General features: G+C 41.5%; 1 protein-coding gene across 2 annotated transcripts in view; it reads right to left on the bottom strand.

Annotated features, from left to right (window-relative positions):
• The window catches only part of rapgef5a (Rap guanine nucleotide exchange factor (GEF) 5a), a 47,820-nt gene that overhangs the window by 11,427 nt on the left and 14,710 nt on the right, over positions 1-21,683 (bottom strand). Inside the window, exons 6-11 of one of the 2 annotated variants that reach the window (XM_054762823.1) lie at positions 15,871-15,952; positions 15,739-15,787; positions 15,571-15,644; positions 12,966-13,163; positions 6,960-7,099; positions 5,057-5,157 (exon numbers count right to left, since the gene is read on the bottom strand). In XM_054762823.1, the coding sequence (XP_054618798.1) occupies positions 5,057-5,157; positions 6,960-7,099; positions 12,966-13,163; positions 15,571-15,644; positions 15,739-15,787; positions 15,871-15,952 (644 nt within the window). The remainder of the gene's footprint in view (positions 1-5,056; positions 5,158-6,959; positions 7,100-12,965; positions 13,164-15,570; positions 15,645-15,738; positions 15,788-15,870; positions 15,953-21,683) is intronic. The other variant, XM_054762824.1, reaches the window with a different exon arrangement.

Here is a 21,683-nt window from a genome sequence, read left to right as displayed (position 1 = left end):
TAACTCATCCAGCTCTGACCTTGGGGGACTTTATCTCTCGTGAGAGGCATAAGGAAAGAGAGTCTGCATGCTGAACTAATCGCACTAATCCGTTAGTGTACTTTGTTGTGTGAGCGTGTGTTGTTGTTACGTGCATACATGGGGAAGGCTTGGTCCCTCCATAGAAGCGTGTTGAAGCCTGTTGAACATACTGCAGAGCTACAATGCATCGCCTGCAATTACACGCTGGAACCACCCCAGAGGGTCTACACACAGTTGCTCAATCCAACTACGGAAGTACTATGCCACAAATAAAGCCGTAATATTGTCAGAAAAACAAGCAAAAGTTACGAGAAGTCGCTGATCAGCATCTGTCGGCGTCATCTAAGTCTGTGTGCGCTTTAAAATGTTGGTTAGACTACTCGTGCATGTTGCAATCGCCATACTATAACAATGCTGGCTGAGGAGTTCTGTTGCTGCTCTCTTGTGCAACATACTTGTTGACAAATTGCCAAGTGGTCAACAAGAAAAATGTTTCTCTAAACGTTTGGGTGCACATGTCCAACTGTTCAATGTTTCAGTACTTTTTACACAACAGGTGTGTGATTCATGAATTTCTTGGCTCAATTACAATTGGTATTTAAGTAAACACTCATCTTCATCATGTTGTTCATATTTTGACAACATGAGACATCATGAGCCACAGATAGGCACACTGTACGTCTTTCTGTGAAAATTTAGTGGTCAAATCATGGATCACACACCTGTTGTAAATTTCACCGTTTAGCATTTTTGCATTGAAAAGTTTAGAGAAGGTTAAATTAAATTTACCTGCAGAGGTTACAGTGCATTTTAGGTTCATCTCATCATAAAACCTCACCCAAAAGCTAAAAACTGTAAGTATTTGTGTGTAGTGTACACAGTAGACCACCAGTGAATGGCGAAAAACCGTGAGCAAACGACACGGCCATAAAATGTGTACTTTTGGAAAAAAAAATCATAATTTTATGACTACAGATCTGCAAATTTGCGGGGCCGAATCGCGAATGCACGGGCATCGCTGGAATGAGTTTTCAAATTTCAGAAATAACATCTCTCCACCTCCCGCATTTTTCCGATTAACGCCCCGTCAATTTAAAGTGCTCATGACATCAAAACACATGTTAATCTGATTTTCGCTGTGAAAAACAACATAGAAAGGCATAATTCCAGAGTTACACGTGTGCTTGAACGTACATTATCCTTTTTTTTTTTTTTTTACATTTTTTGCCACTGAAACCAGAAGAAGGTTCACGACGAGAACCCTCCCTCTCAGAACTACACAAGGAATAGTTTTTCCATATTGTTGTTGTGCATTTTTGTTGATTTTCTGTTGTTGTCATGTATTTTTTGGATAATATGCTCGCTCGTGTGGCAGGCATTTGCTCCAACACTCGAGCAGACGCAAAATATGCCAACTGACGCGTCACATTCTTCAGTTTTCCATTGTCGAGCACAGTTGTTTTGATACTGTGACTCAGATTTGGGAGTGAAAGTGTATTACTGGAGGGTGCTTCTATCATTAGCTTTTCCTGACTATCTTTCCTCGACCCAGACCAGGGAAAACACAAGCACTGATGTAGATGGAAATAAACAAAAAGTCAAAAACCCCATAAGATGTTTGACTGTGGAAAAGCGTGCCAAGATGGCAGGCAGTATGTAAATCCACATTTTTTCTACTAGATATATTCTACTCATTTTAGAATCATATGGGTTTTGATAATCATAACTTCATTTCACTTGTATTTTATAGTTTACTGGCGGATGACAGCAATATAAAAAAAAAGTTAAGTGAATACTTTCTTTTTCAAACATTGTTTTGGTGTCATGAGCAATTTTAGTAATAAAAGGCCCACCTATAATTGCACCATTGACGACACTGGTAACATGGTGTTGCAAGCACCCAAATTGGAGTAAGCTTTTTAGTGATCTGATGATGGTCATTGATGTCATTTAAAATGACATCACCGGTCCCTTTGTTACAAATGTAGCGTAACCCTTAAATGCATCACATCGCTTACCCTTATTGCACTTGCAACCCAATTCAAAAGTACAGCACCGCTAGTCTGACTGACAAATTTGACACTGACATACCATTTGAACCCACAAAAAGTCCATGCTGATCTAGTAAACATGTCAAAAGAAGGAAAGGAAATAAATTTTGTTCATCGGGACAGGTTTCTCACGGAAATGTTCCTGAAAGCGGAAAAGTCCGTCAAACCGCATACAACGTTTCAAGTCAACCCATTCAAGAAAACACATATCCTACCAGACACGCCCACCCACATGGACCCATCAAAAGTCATAGCCAAAATTAAGGCGGTTGACATTACAGATATGGCAAAACCCAAGTCTGACGTGGACCCGAAGAGCAAGCAGAAAGAGCTGTGGGATCCCAACGAAGAGGAAGAGCGACAAAAATTGCGTTTAACCAAGCTTATGAAAGAAGGTCTTGATGAACAAATGAAGGAGAGGCGAAAGATTAAAGACGAAGAGCGACGACTGAAGGAGGAAGAACAGGGGATGCTCAAGTGTCTGGATGAATTATACGAGCAGGAGCTAGAACAGTTCGCACAGGATCAGGTGGAGGCCAAGAAGAAATTGAATCAACAAATACTGGAGGATATCGCAGAGCATAAGCTGCAGAAAGATAGAGAGGCACACCGAGAAAAGATGGAAGACAAGAGAACGGCACAAATACAACTTGACCTGCTGGAAACTTATTGGAAAAGAAAAATGTCCAAGAAAAAGGTGTCAAAGAGCAGTAAGAACTTATAATCCTGTCACAACCCTGTTAGTGTCCTATCACAGCGGCAGCGAAGCAGCCTCTTTGCAGCAACTGGATGGCATTCCATCATGGCTCCAACTAGCTCTACAGATCTGATGAAAGCATCACCCAGCAAGATGTGGGAGCCAAACAAGCTCCAAAAAGACACTCCTCAAAGGTTGCACCTGCAGGACAATACTGATCCCAACTGTGATAGACGATCCTACATACACACTAATGTTAGGGTACACAAGAATTCATACCTGATAAAGCAGAACTTGGTGAGAAAAGAAATGTGTGGATAATGAGAGAATCTGTGAGGGTGATCTTTACAAACATACAGGTGTATCTCAGAAAGTTAGAATACCGTGCAAACGTTATTTGATTTCAGTTCAATTCAGACTAAGAACAATGAAAGGTTTGGAATGTTTTTGCAGTTTATTTGCTGATGCGCGCGCCAACCAGTAGTTCACAATATTCAACTTTTTGACAATTTTTCTAATTACCGTCATTTGCGGTGTATAAGCCGTTACTATTTTCTTGAACTTTGAACCCTGCGGCTTATACAGCGGTGTGGCTCAGTAATGGCTATGTTCTCATTTTGTGACATCTCCTTTACTTCCAAAATACTACTAATCGTTTAAATACTGTGCCGCTCGCGAGTCAGTGAGGAAACGGAAGCTCTTACTTACTGGCAGGAGCCGATCACAAGCTATAAGTGAACTCACGACGAGCTTGTCAACCCATTGGAAATCGCAGGAGGTTATTACTCAATATAACAGTCTGACTTGGGGTGTCATCTTAGAAAGAACGCTAAAATAATCACACAGCAACTTAACACTCAAAAAGTAGTTACATTTTTATTTTTAATTAAAATAAAAAAAAATATTTTAACAGCTTTCCATCATGCACTTCATCCGAGCAAAGCATTTAATTGGACGTGGCTGCCAGGGCGCTGCAATGGTACATTCAGCTCCCTCCCTCCGGCAGTGCACGCTTGACAATGCTTTATTTAATCGCCCGAGTATATTATAAGGTGCACAAAATGAAATCATCACCCCTAAGTCAATACCTTCATGTTCTGTAGTTAAATAAGGTTTAAAAACATGGAATAATGTCACACATACAGTATCTTATGACACAAGCCCAAAACCTCTGTTTTACCCTTCTTTTTACCCGGCCACACACAGGTCCATTATGCAAATTAGACGATGACATCATCTACCGCACACCTCCCCCCACCCACAAGGCAATGCCACAAATACATTGCAGTCCTGTGGACACACTGCACTTTCATGCTAACTGGGCTAGCATGGGTAAACAATTTTGTTTTCCATCAGTGTGAGGGGCTGCAAAACATGCAAATGTCAAATTGTGTGTGTAAAATACAATACATTAGTAAATCTAATTTACATTGATAAATTAACACCCACTTGACAGCATCAACTAACAGTAAGCATTTATGAACTTTGTGAAGTTAGAAGCTCTTGTATTGCATCTCATTGGATTATTCTGAGGTGCCTAATGAAATGAATCTGGTGCACCACTTGAAACCTGGTCATATGGCATCTATATGATTTTATTGATGATGTCATCAATCTTGGTGTTTACATGTTTTACATTCTTGCTGGCTAGCTTGGACTGGACCTCACGCTGGGTAAAAATGCCTGGGACATACAGACACACTGTTATTTGCCTGTAACATACGTCTTATGTCCATTCATTCAGACATTTTGACACGGACTACATTGCGTTTTGAAGTGTTTTTGAGGTGTCAAATAAAGGAGCGCAAGTCAGAAATGTACATGAATGAATGTCAGTGTGCAATAATGTGCAGATGTTTACATTTAAAAGCCCAGCTGAAAGTGTTTTGCATCTGCAAAGTCTGCAATTCCGCCCCCGAGGGAGTCATTTCACCAAGCCATTAGAGCATTTAACCTCTTGAATACTTCTCACATCAACAGGCGGTGACATGGCTGAATGGCTGAACACAAGCACCAGAATGCGGTGTGAGTGCTGAATAATATAGACACACACACACGCACACACACGGTTTTGTTATAACTTGTTGCTTGTCATCAAAGATTCATTGGAATGAGCGGGAAGTTTGTTCGGTATTTTGTGTGCTGTGGTTTTAAAACTGGCAAACACTCAACTTGACTACTGCCAAATACATTAATAGTTAAAATACAAAGACATGTGCACTTATGATATACCCTCATTAAGTAAAAGATATACAAAAAAGTACACAACAAGCATGGCCAAACTTACCACTCTCCCTGCACTCCGGCACCCCTCTTTGGTCATCTAGCCGCAGGTCACTTAGCAGATGCTCCAGGATCTTCAGCGGCGTTCCAGAAACCACCACATACCTGTAAGATTTACAACAACCTTCCTCACTGTAGCACCAGCCACCTCCATTGGCCCACCCCTCCTCCTCGTCCGTCTCGTTCTCGTCTTCATCAATATAGCGAAAATAGGGAACATCGAATGCAAGTGTGGCTTTATCGTGTTCGCTATCCTCTGCCTCGTTATCATCCTCAATGTCTTCCTCTGCCTTGGCGAGCGTAGCGAGCTTGGTGGTCATCCTCATGGCTGAACTATGGAGGGGGTCATGCTCTCATCTGCGTGTGGCACACCCAGGGAGAGTGCTCTACTTTGGGCTAAACTGCTGGCCGCCTGCCTCTCGTCAGCTACAAGCTCCAAAGATTAAAACCTTCTTCAGTGGCATTGGGAGGGAACTGTTGCTGAAGACACTTTATACACACACCCACGCACTTAAGACTGCTTTTAACTGACACTCCCTCAGTTCGGTTTTGACACCACTAACAAAGACAAAACAGACATGCAGACAAAGGTACAGTGCATTATTTTGTTTATGCAAGGAAGAAAAACTGCACTTGTGTTCAAGAACATTTAGCCTGTATCAATATGTGAATGTAATATGATACGGGGAGGAGAGGTACACAAAGGTGAGTGCACGCTTCACATGTCAGCAACCATCTTTATTATAGTACAGTATATCTTCTCAAGGGACAGCACTATAGAAATGAAACTTGAATATACTTTAGGAGTACAGCTTGTATAGTGGTTTGGATGAAAATGACTCAACACAGCCATTATTACCTAACTAGCTGGCAACACAAGCAAGTAGCAAGATAACTGTGCCCTGTCGGTTGTAGCGTCATGGTCTGGGGATGCACAAGTGCTGCCAGCAATGCAGAGCTGCGGTTCAATGACGGAAACATGAATTCCAGCACGTATTGTGACATTCTGAAGCAGAGCATGATCCCCTCACTTTGGAAACTGGGCATAATGGCAGTTTTCCAACATGATAATGACCTCAAACACCTCCAAGATGACTAGTAACTCTCTGAGGAAGCTGAGGGTGATGGAGTGGCCAAGTATGTCTCGTCCAGACCTGAATCCAATTGAGCCTCATGGCCACATCATGTTCACTGTGAGATGTACTCACTTGTGGTGCCAGCTATTTAGACAATAATGATTGCCGAGTTATTTTTAGAGGACAGTAAGTCTATACTGTTTTCCAAGGTGTACTTTGACTAAAGTATATCCACGTTTAATTTTTATAGCGTAGTCCCTTGAGAAGTACGTTCTTCTAAAATGGCTGCTGCAGTGAAGAGATGTACAGTAGATCCTCGCTTTCTGTCGGGATTAGGTTCCGACAACACCCGTGAATAGCAATAAACCGCGAGTAATCAAGACGCCCACAAAGATGTGATATGTACACCCCTATTCACACGACACAAACCAATGGGAGGTCACCAAACATCTACCTCCGTCACAGTGCACCACAAATAACACATGGGGAACACACAACGGGTGGCGAAATAAACGCTTAGACGCTGATATAGATGCAAAACAATACTAGAAGCTATAACCCGCACGGCATGCTGGATAGCTTCCTGTTGGGGAGGTGCGCTTGAGCTTCCCAGCATAACTGTCAAGCTGATTTACAGGAAATGCGTCCTCAAGCAGGTTGAAGTTTGCCTGTATGTCCTGTGCAGCTCAAGCAGACAAAATGCCGGGTTTTTGCACAAATTAAAAAAAAATAAATTAAAAAAATGTGCGGGTTCACGGATGCTGTCTCGCGAATATGCGGGGATCTCCTGTACTCACTACATATCGATCATGTGGAGCGGGGGGGACTGACCTTTTGTCTTCCTCTCTAGACCCGCCCAATGATGATGTGGGCGAGGGCCGTTCTGATGGCGATGTCAGCGACGACGTCACTCTCTGCAACACCAGCACGTCGCGTCCTCGCTCCTTCAGGCAAACCCTCCCAACACCCTCCTGGGAAAGACATTGGACAAAACAGCGGTAAATATGCTTATGTCTTCATTGGTGCGGCTTTGTGGGATTTACAATTTGTGACACATTAACCTAATTTTTTTAAGGTGGGTAGCCATCATGATGAACATTATGAAGAAGGAAACGAGAGACACTGGCAAGAAAAAAGTTGAATGCATCACACTAACAGAAAAAAAATTCCACCAATAACACAACATATTTAAATGTATAATCTCTAAAATCTCATCAAATCAGGTTTTATCTTGTGTTTTTGTAGGCAATTATTACATTTAGTTCAAGTGAATCCAGAAATAAATATGGATCTACATGTTGTGTGGGATGGCCATATAAGAACTGATTATTACGAATTGGCAGTGAAGCAAGTGAGGCCAAATTTAGTTGTAGTACTGCACTTTCACCAGCAATGGCGCTGTTGGGTCAATTTCAACTAGTTTGTGATCTAAAAACATGATGTCAGTGTAACCCGCCCTGTTTCGCACCGCCCGCACCGGGGCTCGAACACAGGACCTTCGTAATGGGAGGCGAGAGCGGTGACCACACGGCCAAAAGCCCGGACTGTCGACCGCGTTTTCAATGCAGCTCTTAAGGCAGAGGGAGTGAGGTTTACCAAGGTACACTTGCGCAGCTTCACAGGCTGGCATCCGTTACATCAGCTATGGGAAGATGAGCTCCAGCCATTCTCTGGCAACTCTTCTGGGCAGCATTATTCTGCATTGAAACAGTTCTGAACATTCAGACTAGGATTATCCGTACATTTTCCCCAGGGTTTCTCCTACACTTTTTTGGATTTCTTGGTAACAAGCAGACATCGTGGCATATCTTCTGTTCTGAACACACGAACCGCAACTTGATCTACTCTGGCACCGGATGACACCTGCACTGACAATGCACAGGGAGTACAATAGCACGTGGACAAAAAGAAGCACGATAAGAAAAACGAGAGGAGCAGCAAGATCAAAAGAGGATGTCAGAGGCAGGAGAAGAGCTCAAGAAGCATTGTGTCTCCTCCAGCTGCGTTCTCCGTCACCGCCTAAGGGACTGAGAGACAATCAAAACTGCTGCAAAGCCCTTACTTCCAAAATTGGTATGTACCTGTATGTACAGAAAATGTGATGTAGTTATTTACAAAATTATTTTTTTAAGTGTCTTTTTTTTTTTTTTAAATCATTGCGCCTCAAAGTTTTCCGGTGGTTGGGGACCTCTGCTGCACGGTATAGAGTGCTGTTTCGGAGATGCCAATAAAAGGCTGATTTGTGTACAGCATGCCTGTCAACCCCACCCATTTTCCCCGGGAAACTCCAGTACTGTATTACGCCCTTCTTTCCTCACGTCCTCCTCTTCCCTTATTTTTTTAACTGCCATAGCAATGCAGCTTTTGGTCCACTTGGCCTGGGTAACACTCAGTAAACCTCGGCCTAACACACAAAATAACAGTCCACCAGTAAAACAATATTCGTCGCACGGTGCAATTTTACAACTTGCGCCACACCACTGCAGGTAACGATGTTGACACGGGGGCAATGCTCTTGACAGCCCTGGTGGATCCTTTATTTTCTACCCAATTTCCCCAAGAAATCAAATGCAACTGTTGACAGGTCTGGTGCACAGTCATCCTGCTTCATTCCACCACATTACAATATTTATATTTATACATGTCCAAATCTTTCTTATGTTGTGGCACGTTGCTTAGTGATAATGAGGACGTTAACATTACAACACATGTCAACATAATGAACAATTTTCAAAGAAATGACCCCTTTGGATGTCTAATTTTATGTGGAGAAACATGTACCAAATGTGCACCATGTATGTCAACTTTGACTGAAGAGACTTTTTAGTAATATTAATAACAGTTTAGGAATAATTATTAACATGGGGGACAGGGAATTGATGAGTTGGTCTACATGGATGGGTTAGTGACATATGTTAGATTGTATAAACGTATTGGGCCCCTAAGCAATTTTAGGGTTTTGTTGCCTTGCTCTAAAGCATAACACCTCCATGCCACTGATTCTATTTTGGACGACGTGGCTAAAATTGGGTATGAAGCTACCACATTCCAGCCACGTTAGCTTATTATCTTGCAGAAAAACACCTAAACTGAGATTATGTAAGTAATTATATACACAACATGAGCAAGAGTGATGAATATGTGCTGCAGCCTTGTAGGCTAACTGTTGATATTTCCGATTGGACACGGCCTTTACAGACGCCAAGAACAACAGCAGCACCGAGCCCAGAATGGGGAGGGCTGGAACACACACAAAAACACACACGATCAAAAGGATGCTTGAAAGTGCACCGAGTGCTGCCGTGTCTGCAAAGAAAACACACCCAAATTAGTGGGGGGCGCCAGATAAGAACACAAATTTAGCCCAAGAGAGTATCTTAGGCACACAAAGTAAAACTTAAAAAAAGTACACACAAGCTATGGAGGAGGGGGTCAGAGTCTTATGTAATGGAGATTAAAGCAAAGAGAGGACAGAACGTAAGAAAGGCAAAAAGAAACGAGGAGGATTTGCTTGAGTGAGCGTCGCAGAAGAGGATGTGTTTCCATTGGCATCAGCTTGCTATTATGCCAGCAATTCTTTAAAGGCTTGTTAGACAAAAAGGAAAATCAATACCATTGTTTAAAACACGCCAGAAATGCTAAATTACTTTTAATTTTCACCACACCTCATTAACAGGAAACCTGTGGAGGTCACTTGTTTTCAGCTAACAGGTGTGTCAGTCACCTTCCCTCCATTTCCTACCCAATCCCTTCCTTCAATTCAACCACTGTGCACTCTCCCGCCCTTCCTCGCTGTCTCCTTTTGTCAGTCCCCAAGAACTCATTTTCTCTTTCCTCTCTCTTCAGCGGGTTCAGAGCCGGTCTGCACCTGCTTCTGTCTTTGAGTGGGCAGACTTTTCACCCCAGAGATTTGGATTTGGGAACAAGCAGACGGCGAGGAGAGGGCACACACGTACGCACAGAGATGCAGTACATGACGTGCTGTACAGAGGAAAGGTGCTTCTCATGGAAAGCCAAAAAGGAAGCAGCCGATTCTTCCCAACATGTGTGCATGTTTGTGTGTGTGTGTGTGTGTGTGTGTGTGTGTGTGTGTGTGTGTGGGGTAATATCTGTGTTGTGATAGCTCAAGGCCTAATTCCGGGAAATGACGGATAGGAAAGTGAAAGCCCAGCACATCCGTGCACTATTTGAAAGACAAGCAGCACAGGTTTTACTGCAGAGTGATGTCTCACTAAGCAGTGTAAAGTGAAATTAGTGTTGAGTGAGGAGAAGGCAGTGATGCGCACAATCCACTAGACATACACATGAATCATATCGCTATGGCAACAGACCGTAGTGGTTTCGTCAGAGGTTGGCTGTCATGGAAAAAGAAAGTAAAAATGAAGTCACCATGACAACCCAGTAAAAGGAGCGCGGTCTTCGCCATGAAACCAAGGTTTCTTTTGGGTCTGACAACTCATTCGGTCTTTGATGATGTCCCTGCTCTTATTTCATTAATATTTCAAACCCCTGTGAGCATACCATACCCACCTTACCCAAGTCGAGTAACATCATGCTGAATTGTGGGGGGTTTTCTTGCTAAATGTGAGGCACTTTCCCAAAAGAGAATACGAGACCTGTTGTACTGTAAAAATGGCAGATGATGCATCTGTTTATGACGCTGGGATGTGTTTTGGATATAGCCTGCACACTCTTGGGTGTGTAATCGTGAAAAATCACATGCATGATCAAATAAAAAGCTTTAAAATAACACATTGTTTAGATGAAGGTCAAATTAAAATTAGGACCGCACTGTTATGAAAACATACATGGTAATGTGAGATATCAAACCAACATTATTTTGTTCTGACACAAAGCTGTAATGTAAGCAATTTTTCCTTTTAAATGTATTTAATTTCATAGCACACATTGGCCTACACTAAAGATGAAATGCAAACATATAGTTCTGTTTGTCAACACCTGCGTCCTTCAATTTTTCAGTATGTAACTCTTGGTGGACAAAGTTAGGATGCCCCTGGCTTTGTCCTAACATTAGAGATGTCCTCAACACAAAAGGCTAGCTGACACAACACATTTTTTTGTTTTTAAGATTGTTTTACTGTCAATTTCTTTCAATGCATTGCATGATACGTGACTTTTGCATCTAACCTATGGGGCCTCATCTAGTTGACATCAAAGATTAGTGCTCTGCGAAGCCTGGGCAAGTTCAGAGGCACTTGCAAGCACAAGCACAGCCAGCGAGCTTGTCACACAGTGAAATGAAATGGGCGGGGGGCACTAGACCAAACACCATATTACAATCACAACAACAACACAAAAATGGACAACTACTACTATGGGGAATAGTAAGCAACAACTATGTCATCTCTAAACTTTAACTTTAGTAACTTTTTACAAACAAGTACCGCAAAGCATGCTGGGAAGCCGGAAGCACTCCCAGCAGTGCAAATGCTCCCAGCATGCCTTTCAAGCTTTCAAGTACTAGCAGGACTTAAGTGCCTTGCTCAAGGGAAGTTGAGGGAATCAAAACATTAGGTCACATGCCACAAGTTCCTATACGAGACACATTTTTGTACTTGCATGCAAGTTTATTCAAAGGCTCAAGGCTGGACTTTAATTGAATCAGGCATGCTGATGAGACATGAGGCGGATGTCACAAACACACATCTTGAAAGAGGGTGAAAGCCTTTTTGCTTCATTTCTTGCCCTCAGGTGTACAGTGCCGAGCTTCACTGACACCCCACTCATTACGTGCACATACACTGGCTCAGGCTACCACAGCAGCAGGAGCAGCGGTGCATGAATATACCTATAAGCTAGCACCTAGTGTATGTACGGTAGTGTGAAGCGTGAAATCACACGGTAATGCTCTTACTAACATTGACACTAGCTGGTGAAGTCGTGGTTATTTAACATGACCCAAGTTAATCATGCACATGTGCAGGAATTAATGAGGTGAGGTTAAGATGCATGAAAGTGTCAAATATGCTCCAAGTCTTTTCTAGTCGTTGCAACGTTGTGTGTCTGTGTGTGTTTGTAAACTGAAGTATTAGGTGCAGATCTGCATAAAAGGTAGGTAATCCTTGCAATAAAATGTATTTTCTGTGAATAATGCATCCTTTGGACGTCGGTTGCGATGTATAACCTAAGATTTGTGTGGGGCTGCACAGGGGCGTACATGCACAGAAATAAGACCATCACCAAAAATGACAAGAAGGCACGAACATACTGCATAACACAGCATTTAAAAAGTCAAAACTGAATATTACTGCAGACAGAGTAGACCGATGCGACATCAGGCTACATAACATGTCGTACAGTATCCTATTGTTCTGTGTTTTTCATGTTAACTTCTATACATCGTGCTTAATTTTTCTAATTTTCTTTTGTAAAGTGTCAAAGTGGAGCTGGCAGCTTGGAGATCAATATTCATTTTTCATGGAAAGTGCCATTTTTTTCACTCAAATAATGACTAAAGCTAATGAATGTGGGAGCTTAGGGTGCAATTTGGGGGACTTGGCTTCCAGTGGTTCCCACATAACTCCAACCATGACTAGACCTGACAAAACTTATTTTCTGGCTCCAGATTGGGGTCCATGTGTGGTTACGGAAAGTATCCCAGGTCTTCTGAATAAAAAGTGATAGATATGACAACTGGCGAAAGTTGCATGGGTCAGGCCTGCACCTGTGGCGGTGTGGGTTAATGACAACATTTATCCATATACTGCAGGAGGCCATCTATTAAATCAAAACTTGAAATAACATCATTCAAGTTCTTCCCTTCAAGATGATAAACAACAATTTCTGACAAGTCGTGCCACGTGACACTTGACTTACCGCCTGATTCCTGTCGGGAAGCCGGTAGTTGTGGTTCTGCAGCAACCGGCAGCCATCCTTGGCAAGACGCTGAACGGCCTCAAAGCCCAGCCGGCTGGTCAGCTCTTCACGGCCGCACACAGTCCCTGTACTACCGCCACCACCTCCTCCTCCTCCTCCTCCGCCGCCTGCGTCCCGCAGAGCACAAACACTGCCCAGCTGCAAGGCGGGAGGCATGAACACATATCTCAGCCCGCAGTCCCAAGACATGATTGAAACAGTCACAATGCGGTTGCACAGCGGGCCTTTAGAGGGACACTGTACAATTGGGCCTGATCCAGAAGCATATGATGAGTTTCACTAAGTCAATTGGAGAGAAAAGGGAAAAGAAAAGTAATCCGGGGAATCTTTATCTACGGTATTCTTCTCTAAATCCTCATTATTCCAAATCTCATTCATTCTACATTACAGTCTGTAATTCCTTCTATCTGTTGCACTTGTGCCTTTGTCTCCATGTCAGCAGATCTGGCGGAGAAAGAGTGAGTGTGAGTGATTATCAGCCTAAGTGGGCGGGAGTGTGGGAAGTGTGCGTGTTGTGCGTCCCTCCTCTTCTATAATCAGGACTTTGAATGTTTGAGGGACGTTCGCCCGGCTGAATTAAGAGCAAAAGTGTAGCATTATGCATTTATAATGGTGTTGTCTAAAAAGACGTGGGAGAAGGAGATAGACATTAATTAAACGCTGCAGGATGCTGAGGAAACTAATGCCCTCAGATGATGATGATGACAAAAGTGTGAATGTGTGTGTGTGTGTGTGTGTTCCCTGGTGTGTATCATTATCACCAGTGGCGGGTAGCCTATTCTATTTATTTTTATAGGGAAAGAAGGGAGGGGATATTTAATTTCCTTAAGACTCTTCCTGTGTGCTTAACTGTCCCACAGTGCCATGTTCTAGTCGCGAGAAACACACACACACACACACACACACACACACAACATGACAGCATCACTCTCACACACTTTGTTTACTAGGAAAACACCCCCAACCGCAACTCTTATCTGGGGGAAGGCCTGATAACAGACATAAACAAAGCCCTGTAAGTGCTTGTTTGCATTGTGTGACAGTGTTTCTTCATCCTACTGGTGTTTTTTTTTAATTGGAACCATATCCCACTGGAATCATGTTAGATACTGTATATAGGCAGTTTTGTATGGTTTTTTTTGTTATTTATGTAACAAAATCCATCATGTGGACAATATAAAACAGACTCTGCAATAACGTTTGAAAACATGCTGCACAGCTACGCCTCCATCGCCATGCTTCAGTGCTAACACAACACTGCATTACTGCAGTTTTACTGACTTTGTGGCTTCTCTCCAGCTGTTCTGTGTTGTGTTGTGCATTTCTGTGTATTTCTATTCTTATCATTAATAACTGTTGGGAGATATGCACGAGCAACACGCATGAGCCATCATGTCTCGTATGAGTGCACTGTAAATCTGTACTGGGTGTAAACTTTTCGACCTGTCCATCAGGATACCGAAAACACTGAAGCCAATGCGTGATAAATGAATATCAGATATACGCCAATCTATCCATTTAATTGCCAAGACTCCCATAGCAGCTGGGTGCATAGTCCAAAAAAAGCAAATAATCGTCGGGGTTGCTAACCAAATAATTGGCATTAACAGCTGTGGCTGCAGGCAACCTCCTGATGTAGTTCAGCATTGACCCGCACAAGATGGCTGCAGTTGCACATGTAGTTTAATGAGTGGTCAGGACCAAGCTGCTTTATCTAGCTCTGCATGCACTGTAAAACATTGGTTGCACCACTCAGCTGTTGGTGCCATAGTGTTGTTTCCAATTAAGTCATCAGCGGTGTTTGCAGTTTGCTCCTTACCACTATTCCAGCATTGGCTCTGTTGCTGCTGTGTCGTGCTTATTAAACACGCAATTTTGGTTTGTCAACATGAGACTCATTTGAGAGCTAGTTACACCGCAGAAGAATACACTATGTGCTCAATAATGGCCAAACTCGTTTCAGTCTCTTGAGTCTTGCAACCATCATTAAGGATAAAGATGGTATTGTAACGTCTTCGAGGAGGTGGTTGAGCAACAATCGCTTTATTTAGCAAAAACAAAACAGGCGCCAAAACAACATCAGCAAACTCAACGGCACTGTGGCCCTCCTCCTCCTTATTACTGTACTGTATGTCCGTCATGTGTTCTGTTTACAGTGTGAGTGACTTAGGAGGTAATTTAGATAAGTAAGTAAGTGCCGACTTAAACTAGAACTCCACTTACATCAAACTAGGAACAGACCTCATACGTAAACCGAGGACCACCTGTGCTTGTTCATGTTTTCCTTCCCACTTTCTCATGCACTTCAAATCATTATTAAAGTGATTGCTTCCAATGAATGCCTCGTCCTCTTTGCGGTTAGGTAAATAAACACCCGTGCTATACTGTATTAAGAACAGTGCAGTATGTCAAAATTCATGTAGGAGGATTTGCGCAAACTCGTGGACCATTATTTTTCTCTCTCTCCTCTTTTGTTTCCCCAAGTGATGTACAGTGCATGTCCCTAATATTTTGAATAAAAAATCATTTTATCTAAATGAGTTACCGGGCTGGTCTCCGCGCTGGGCGAGCGAATCGCCTGCTGCCTCGTCTCCGTCATGTCAGAGTCCTCCTCTGATACTGCAAGCAATCGCACACATGATTCGCACGTTAGGGGTGTCTTGTAGTCTCCATGTTGTCTCAGTGAAGAAACACACTGACTGTGTTTACTCACAAGCTTTGCGTGTCTTCCGGGCAAGAGCCGCTGCGAGCTCATTTTGCACCTGGTGGAGATGCAAGTTACATGTGTCACAGTGCGACCCAAACCCACATAAGAATCGCGGCAGTTGCACACGCATGCACTTACTGTGGATGTGAGCCTTTCCAGTGCTTTCATCTGGAGAATCTCACTGCAGACATCCCTGTTTCCTTCAGAGTCCTCCTCTGACCTTGGGGGGGAGACACACAGACACAACCTTACTTACTTAACTGTATTCTGATCAAGCACTTACCCCCCCATGTCCATAACACTCTCCACAGCGCCCCCTGTTACACTGACAGAAGTACTACAACCTTCATACATATTTTAATGCTAAATACGGTGACTCATTTCTGTTTCAGGCTTTCACTAAATTAAATATACTACTTTTAGAGTGGAAGGGAAGTTCTGTTAGATGAAGCTTTCTCACAATGGCACAATGCTCGCTGTTTTTATGACTTTTTAAACAGTGATGATTTCCAGAGTTGATTGAAAGTGGACTTCAGGCTGATGCACAGCTGACGAACTGACTGATAATGTTTTTGCAACATATAATAATAATAATAATAATAATAGTAATAATACGGTTCTACAGTGTTCTGTTGTTGTTAATAAAAGACGTCATGGGAATTTGGTGCATTCCTAAAATACATAAATGGTTTGTTACACCAAAAATAAGAATAAATGATGAATTTATTGTCTGAGTGGGTATTCTCTGCCCAGCAGAGCCCTACCAACTGGTTATATAAAGAATAATACATTATTTTCCCCTCGTCTTGGTAACTATGTAAAATCTAACAACATACATTACATTGTGAGTGCTGTGGAAAACAGACTGCATTATTCCCACAGCAATAATACAAGGTTGTAGGTTTTTGTCTCCAACACGGGCAGACTGCACCCGAGGGCCCCTCTTCTTATATGTTCACTTAGAAACGCAGCGTTTGGATTGGTTTTCCTCACACTCACACAGTCTCTCGTAGATTTGCACACAGAGTACATTTGCATATAATTTTGATAGCACCAACTGATCCCAGAGGAACTTGGAATAGTTATTATGATAGGAGGAAGGATGAGGGCTGTGTGTGCGTGTGTGTGTGTGTGCGGAACAAGCAAATTGCTGTGCTTTTTTCTATCATTGTACCAACAGTTTATGGGCAACACAGTTCAGCAAATTACGTTAATGGAAGACTTATTAGTTTAATTTGGATGAGCAAAGTGTTTACGATGATATGTGATCATGCGTAACAACACCCAAGTGTTGTAAATCTTTGTTGTTTTTTTGTAGCAATTTGATAGCCGACTATGAGAGTGGTAACAAACCGAAACAGCGCAGAGCGGCACTGACGGAGGAACAGCATGACTGCCTCTCGTGACGCCTCCATGTTTGTCATAAAAGATGCATGCCGCAAGGTGTAGTCATATTCCAGGATGAGGCACATGCAAGGACAAATCCTTAATCGAAAGGGAACCGGTAACATTCCATCTCAAAAGCAGCACCAGACAATATTGTGTCTTCAAATACAAGCTCATTCATCATTAAGGGTACATTGACAAAGCCTGGAAATATGATATTAAACAATATTTTGTCCATAATCAGACAGATAACTCACCCGATTATATATGCATGTACAATTTGATCCTGCCATGATGACTGAATTACATATGAAATCAGACTGCCAGTCCAGCTTCAGAATAAAACATCCACATTGATGATTTAACATGCGCCTCAGGGTATTCTTTTATAATTCATTTACCGTGCCATGATGCATGAAGATGGCAAAGGGAACAAGAGGACTAAACATACATTAAGAAATAATTTATTTCTACCGACTATGTCAGTAAATGATCCTACTTAAGACATTATTGTTCAGACAGGCTGAAATGTAGCAGATTTTATCAATGTTAAAGAACGGCACAAGTTTGGTTAGGTGGTAAATATATATATATTTCTGTTCAAAGATTGATAAATGTTAGAAAGTTGTCATGGTAACCAGCCGCCACAAGTCGCTTCTGCCATGTAATACAGTATTCTACCACATACGGCGCCAAAGTATAGTTTATTTTCCTGGCTACAAAGCATATATTAATAAATCATGCTGTTTCGTGGTTGAATACAGCCTATTTTTAGTCATTTAATTTTTTGGCAACTTTAACCATTTTTATTTGAATTTTTACATATTTGTTGCATATTTTCAAGCATTAAAAATGTCTTAATGAACAAAAGTACAATTACAGTAATCCCTCCTTTATTGCGGTTAATTGGTTCCAGGCCCGACCATAAGTGAATTTCCACAAAATAGGATTCCTTATTTATAAATCGAATATTTCTGTAGTTATGGCATATAAAACCCTTTTACAATCATTTAAATACGTTTTTTTAACATTATTAGAGCCTTCCAGACATAAAATAACACCCATATAGTCACCTTTACATTCGTATTAACCAATATAGTGGACATAATCAGAGAAAATATGCTTTTTAGGACATAAATAGGACTCTTGCTCAGTTGTGGTGCAATAAATGTCTCCCGGATGAAGTTCAGAGTTGAGTTTTAGCTGCATGATGGCCACAGCAGTAGCCAATGTTGTTATTATAATTATCGTGATTGTTATGTTAGTGTTATTATGCCTGTTGTGAGAGAATTTAAACCTGCAATCAAAAGCAACTGAAACCTAGTGATCAATGCAGAATACTATAATTTTAACGCGGCTTCTTAATTCCTTGTATTTGTATTTTAGTTCCTTTAGCCATTTTCATGCATGACAATGCTTAATTTAGGCAAAAATACATAACATTTGCTTCAACATGCATATTTTTGGCCACATTCAACACCTAAACAACGTGATTTATTCATTAATATACTGTATGTTTGGAAAACCGTGATAAAGTGAAGCCGCAAAATATGACCCACGATATGGCGACGGACGACTGTACGAGGCACTAAGAAGACGCATACAAATTGTGAATGTAGTATTCTACATTGGTCATGAGGTGTCAGTAATTTTTCGGTGAGACAAGCACCAGACTTAATCACCAGAGGTCTTTTTTGCAGGTTTAAATTACCTCACAACAGTCACAGTAATAATAACAATCATAATATTAACACGGGCTACTGTTGTGCCTGCAACCTACGACAAGCTAAAAACAGACATCACTACCTGTCCTCCCCACATCCAGAACACATTTATTGCATACACATATGAGCAATATGTCTAAATACGTTAAAAACTGTGTTTAGAAGATCATTTTCTATGCCATAACTATGAAAATATTCAATTTATAAATAAGGAATCCTACTTCTCAGAAATTCACTTACCACGGTCATGTCTGGAACCTACTAATCACGATAAACAAGGGATTACTGTATATCAGTCATGTGCGTGCTTAATTCAATGAAACTACGGGAAGACATATACAATTGTAAATCATACAGATCATCAATACTTCATTTATCCAATCAATGGACTTGTAAGTAAAACAATATAGTGCCTGTACCTTCATGCATGCGTTCATTTAATCATTCAGTATATTAGCTAGGACATGCACGGGTGCATTACATTCACGCACATAAGCAGGATTCTAGCGTTTACAGTATGTCTCATTTGAACAATTATATAGAGATAATATTTAGCAAAAGGATGGGCCTCCTAAGCCAATGCATCTGCAGGTGTTTTCCACCACAGCTACAGATGTTCTCCTTCACAGAGGCAGACGGAGGAGAGGCGAGCGAGGGAGCGTGCGAGGTGAAGAGACAGCAGGTGCCAGCAGAGCAACAATGCAGCAATCAAGGAGAAACAGCGGTACGGTCAAAGCGCCAGACAGAGTGAGAATGTTGAATATATAATATCATCTGTACTGAGGACACAAATTATTTGGTCCAGTAGTTAGGATAAAAAGAAATATATCAGATACTGCACATGCAGTTTTTGCGGACTACCAGGCCAAATCCAAACAAGAAATCTTCTTCACAACAACGTTGTTTAATGATCAACCATCCTCATGTGTCATTTGTATATTTCAGCGGATAGTAAATGAATACTGCCTTCCAAGCTGGATGCAGACTACTCTAAAGCAGTGTTTCGCTAACCCTTACTGAGCCAAGGCACATATTTTACATTTGAAAAATGTGGCGGTACGCTACCAAACAAAAATGTCACAAAAAAGTTACAAAAATAAATAAACGATTGTCAATTACATACTTATGTGCCATCTAGTGGAAAAGAATGTAATTGTTCTGTTGCCACAATACAATGATGAACAAAGATACATTTTTTGTAATAAATATAAAATTATATTAATTCAATGATTGCGTAATTTCTCACGGCACACCTGATGATTGCTTTCACCACGCCGCAGCACAGTGGTTGGGAATCACTGCTCTAAAGTATATCCAAGTTTCATTTGTGAAGTACTGCTGCCTGAGAAGATATACTTCCGTATGTGGGCTGCTGTACTACTAAACCCAGAAAGATGGTTCACTTGTTTGATGTATTTCCACTAGGGCTGCAACTAACGATTATTTTAATAATCGATTAATCTTAGATTATTTTTTCGATTAATTGATGAATTGGATTTTTTTAAAAACACATTTTTATGTTCCCGCCTCTCGCCACGCTCGAATAAAATAATGTTAAACAATAAAAAAAATCAAAATGTTTGTCAAATAGCTGTCAAATTAATATGAAACAAACACCTAGAGGTGGTGGATGGGTCCGCAACAAATCAGAACAGAGGCAAAAATGCCCATCACCGTTTTCCAAAGTCAAAGCTGGTATGTGTAAATATCTTGCTTTAGCTGCTTTCATGGATGATTAAGGAAATTAAAACATATTCACATTTGAGAGGCTGAAATCAGAAAATATTTAATCGGTGTTTCTGCCGATAATGATATCTGCACCTGAGTGTGTTCCACAAAGCAACAAGATTGCTAGCTCAGTGCGCTGGTGGTCTGGAATTACTTCCGAGTTTCGCCTTTGGATTGTAAACATGCCATTTGCAATAAAAACGCTGGTTATGCGAATATTGCATACTTCTAATAGGTTTTCTTCATGCTGCGTTCATGCAGCAAAATTATAAGGCGGCGACGTGCTGAATGAGCCCAGTTTATAATGTCGCTGATTGTATTAGTCCAGAGTTCCATACTTTACACTATGCTTTGTTCTTATATAGTAGGAGAATTAAATGACTATTGGTCATGATTTTGTCAATTACTATTTTGTTGAGACTAACTGTTTAAAATACATATTTCTACTTTTTCTAAAACTTGTATCGCATATTGCAGTGCAGTATTTGCCTTACTTTGCACAAACAGTGTTTATTTGTGAAATCACAGCAAAAGATGCACAATGTGTTCATCCAATACATGTGACCTGTCATTAGTATGAGGGACGAGTTGCTGCCTCTATTGTATCGGTAATGAAGTGCTTGACAATATTAGTGTGTCGGCTATCGGCACAAAAGCAAATATCGAGCATATCTACTTTTTGGTTAGTTTTAGTTTCCGCCTTGGTTACACCTGAAGCCTATACAGTATAAAATTGACATTGACAATCCGTCCCCCCCTGCCATTACGCTCTCAGAGTGTCCAGACACCTTTTTAGGCTGACGCAGATGGAAAAGCTGGTGTGTGATGTTGAGTGTGTTATTTTTTTCTTTTGTAAATGCCATATACACGACTTGTGTTCATTTATATGAGTGACAGATTGAGTTCAATGGCAGCCTCAGCAGGAATCCCGCACACGGTAGAGGAGAAGCAGGGGAACTTTAGCTGACATCTTCTGGGTGTGGAGGTGTGTGTGTGTGCGTGTGTGTCTGTCTCACACAAGCACACTGAGGATTTACAACTTTGAAAAGGGATTTGGATTTTCGCTGGGATTTGAGGAGAGCGTGTGAGGGAATATATCATGCGTCGCAAGAA

The sequence above is a fragment of the Dunckerocampus dactyliophorus genome, chromosome 20, assembly GCF_027744805.1.
Source record: "Dunckerocampus dactyliophorus isolate RoL2022-P2 chromosome 20, RoL_Ddac_1.1, whole genome shotgun sequence".
In the NCBI taxonomy this organism is placed as follows: domain Eukaryota; kingdom Metazoa; phylum Chordata; class Actinopteri; order Syngnathiformes; family Syngnathidae; genus Dunckerocampus; species Dunckerocampus dactyliophorus.
Note: the sequence above shows the minus strand (reverse complement) of the source record. Positions and strands in the feature narration are given on the sequence as shown.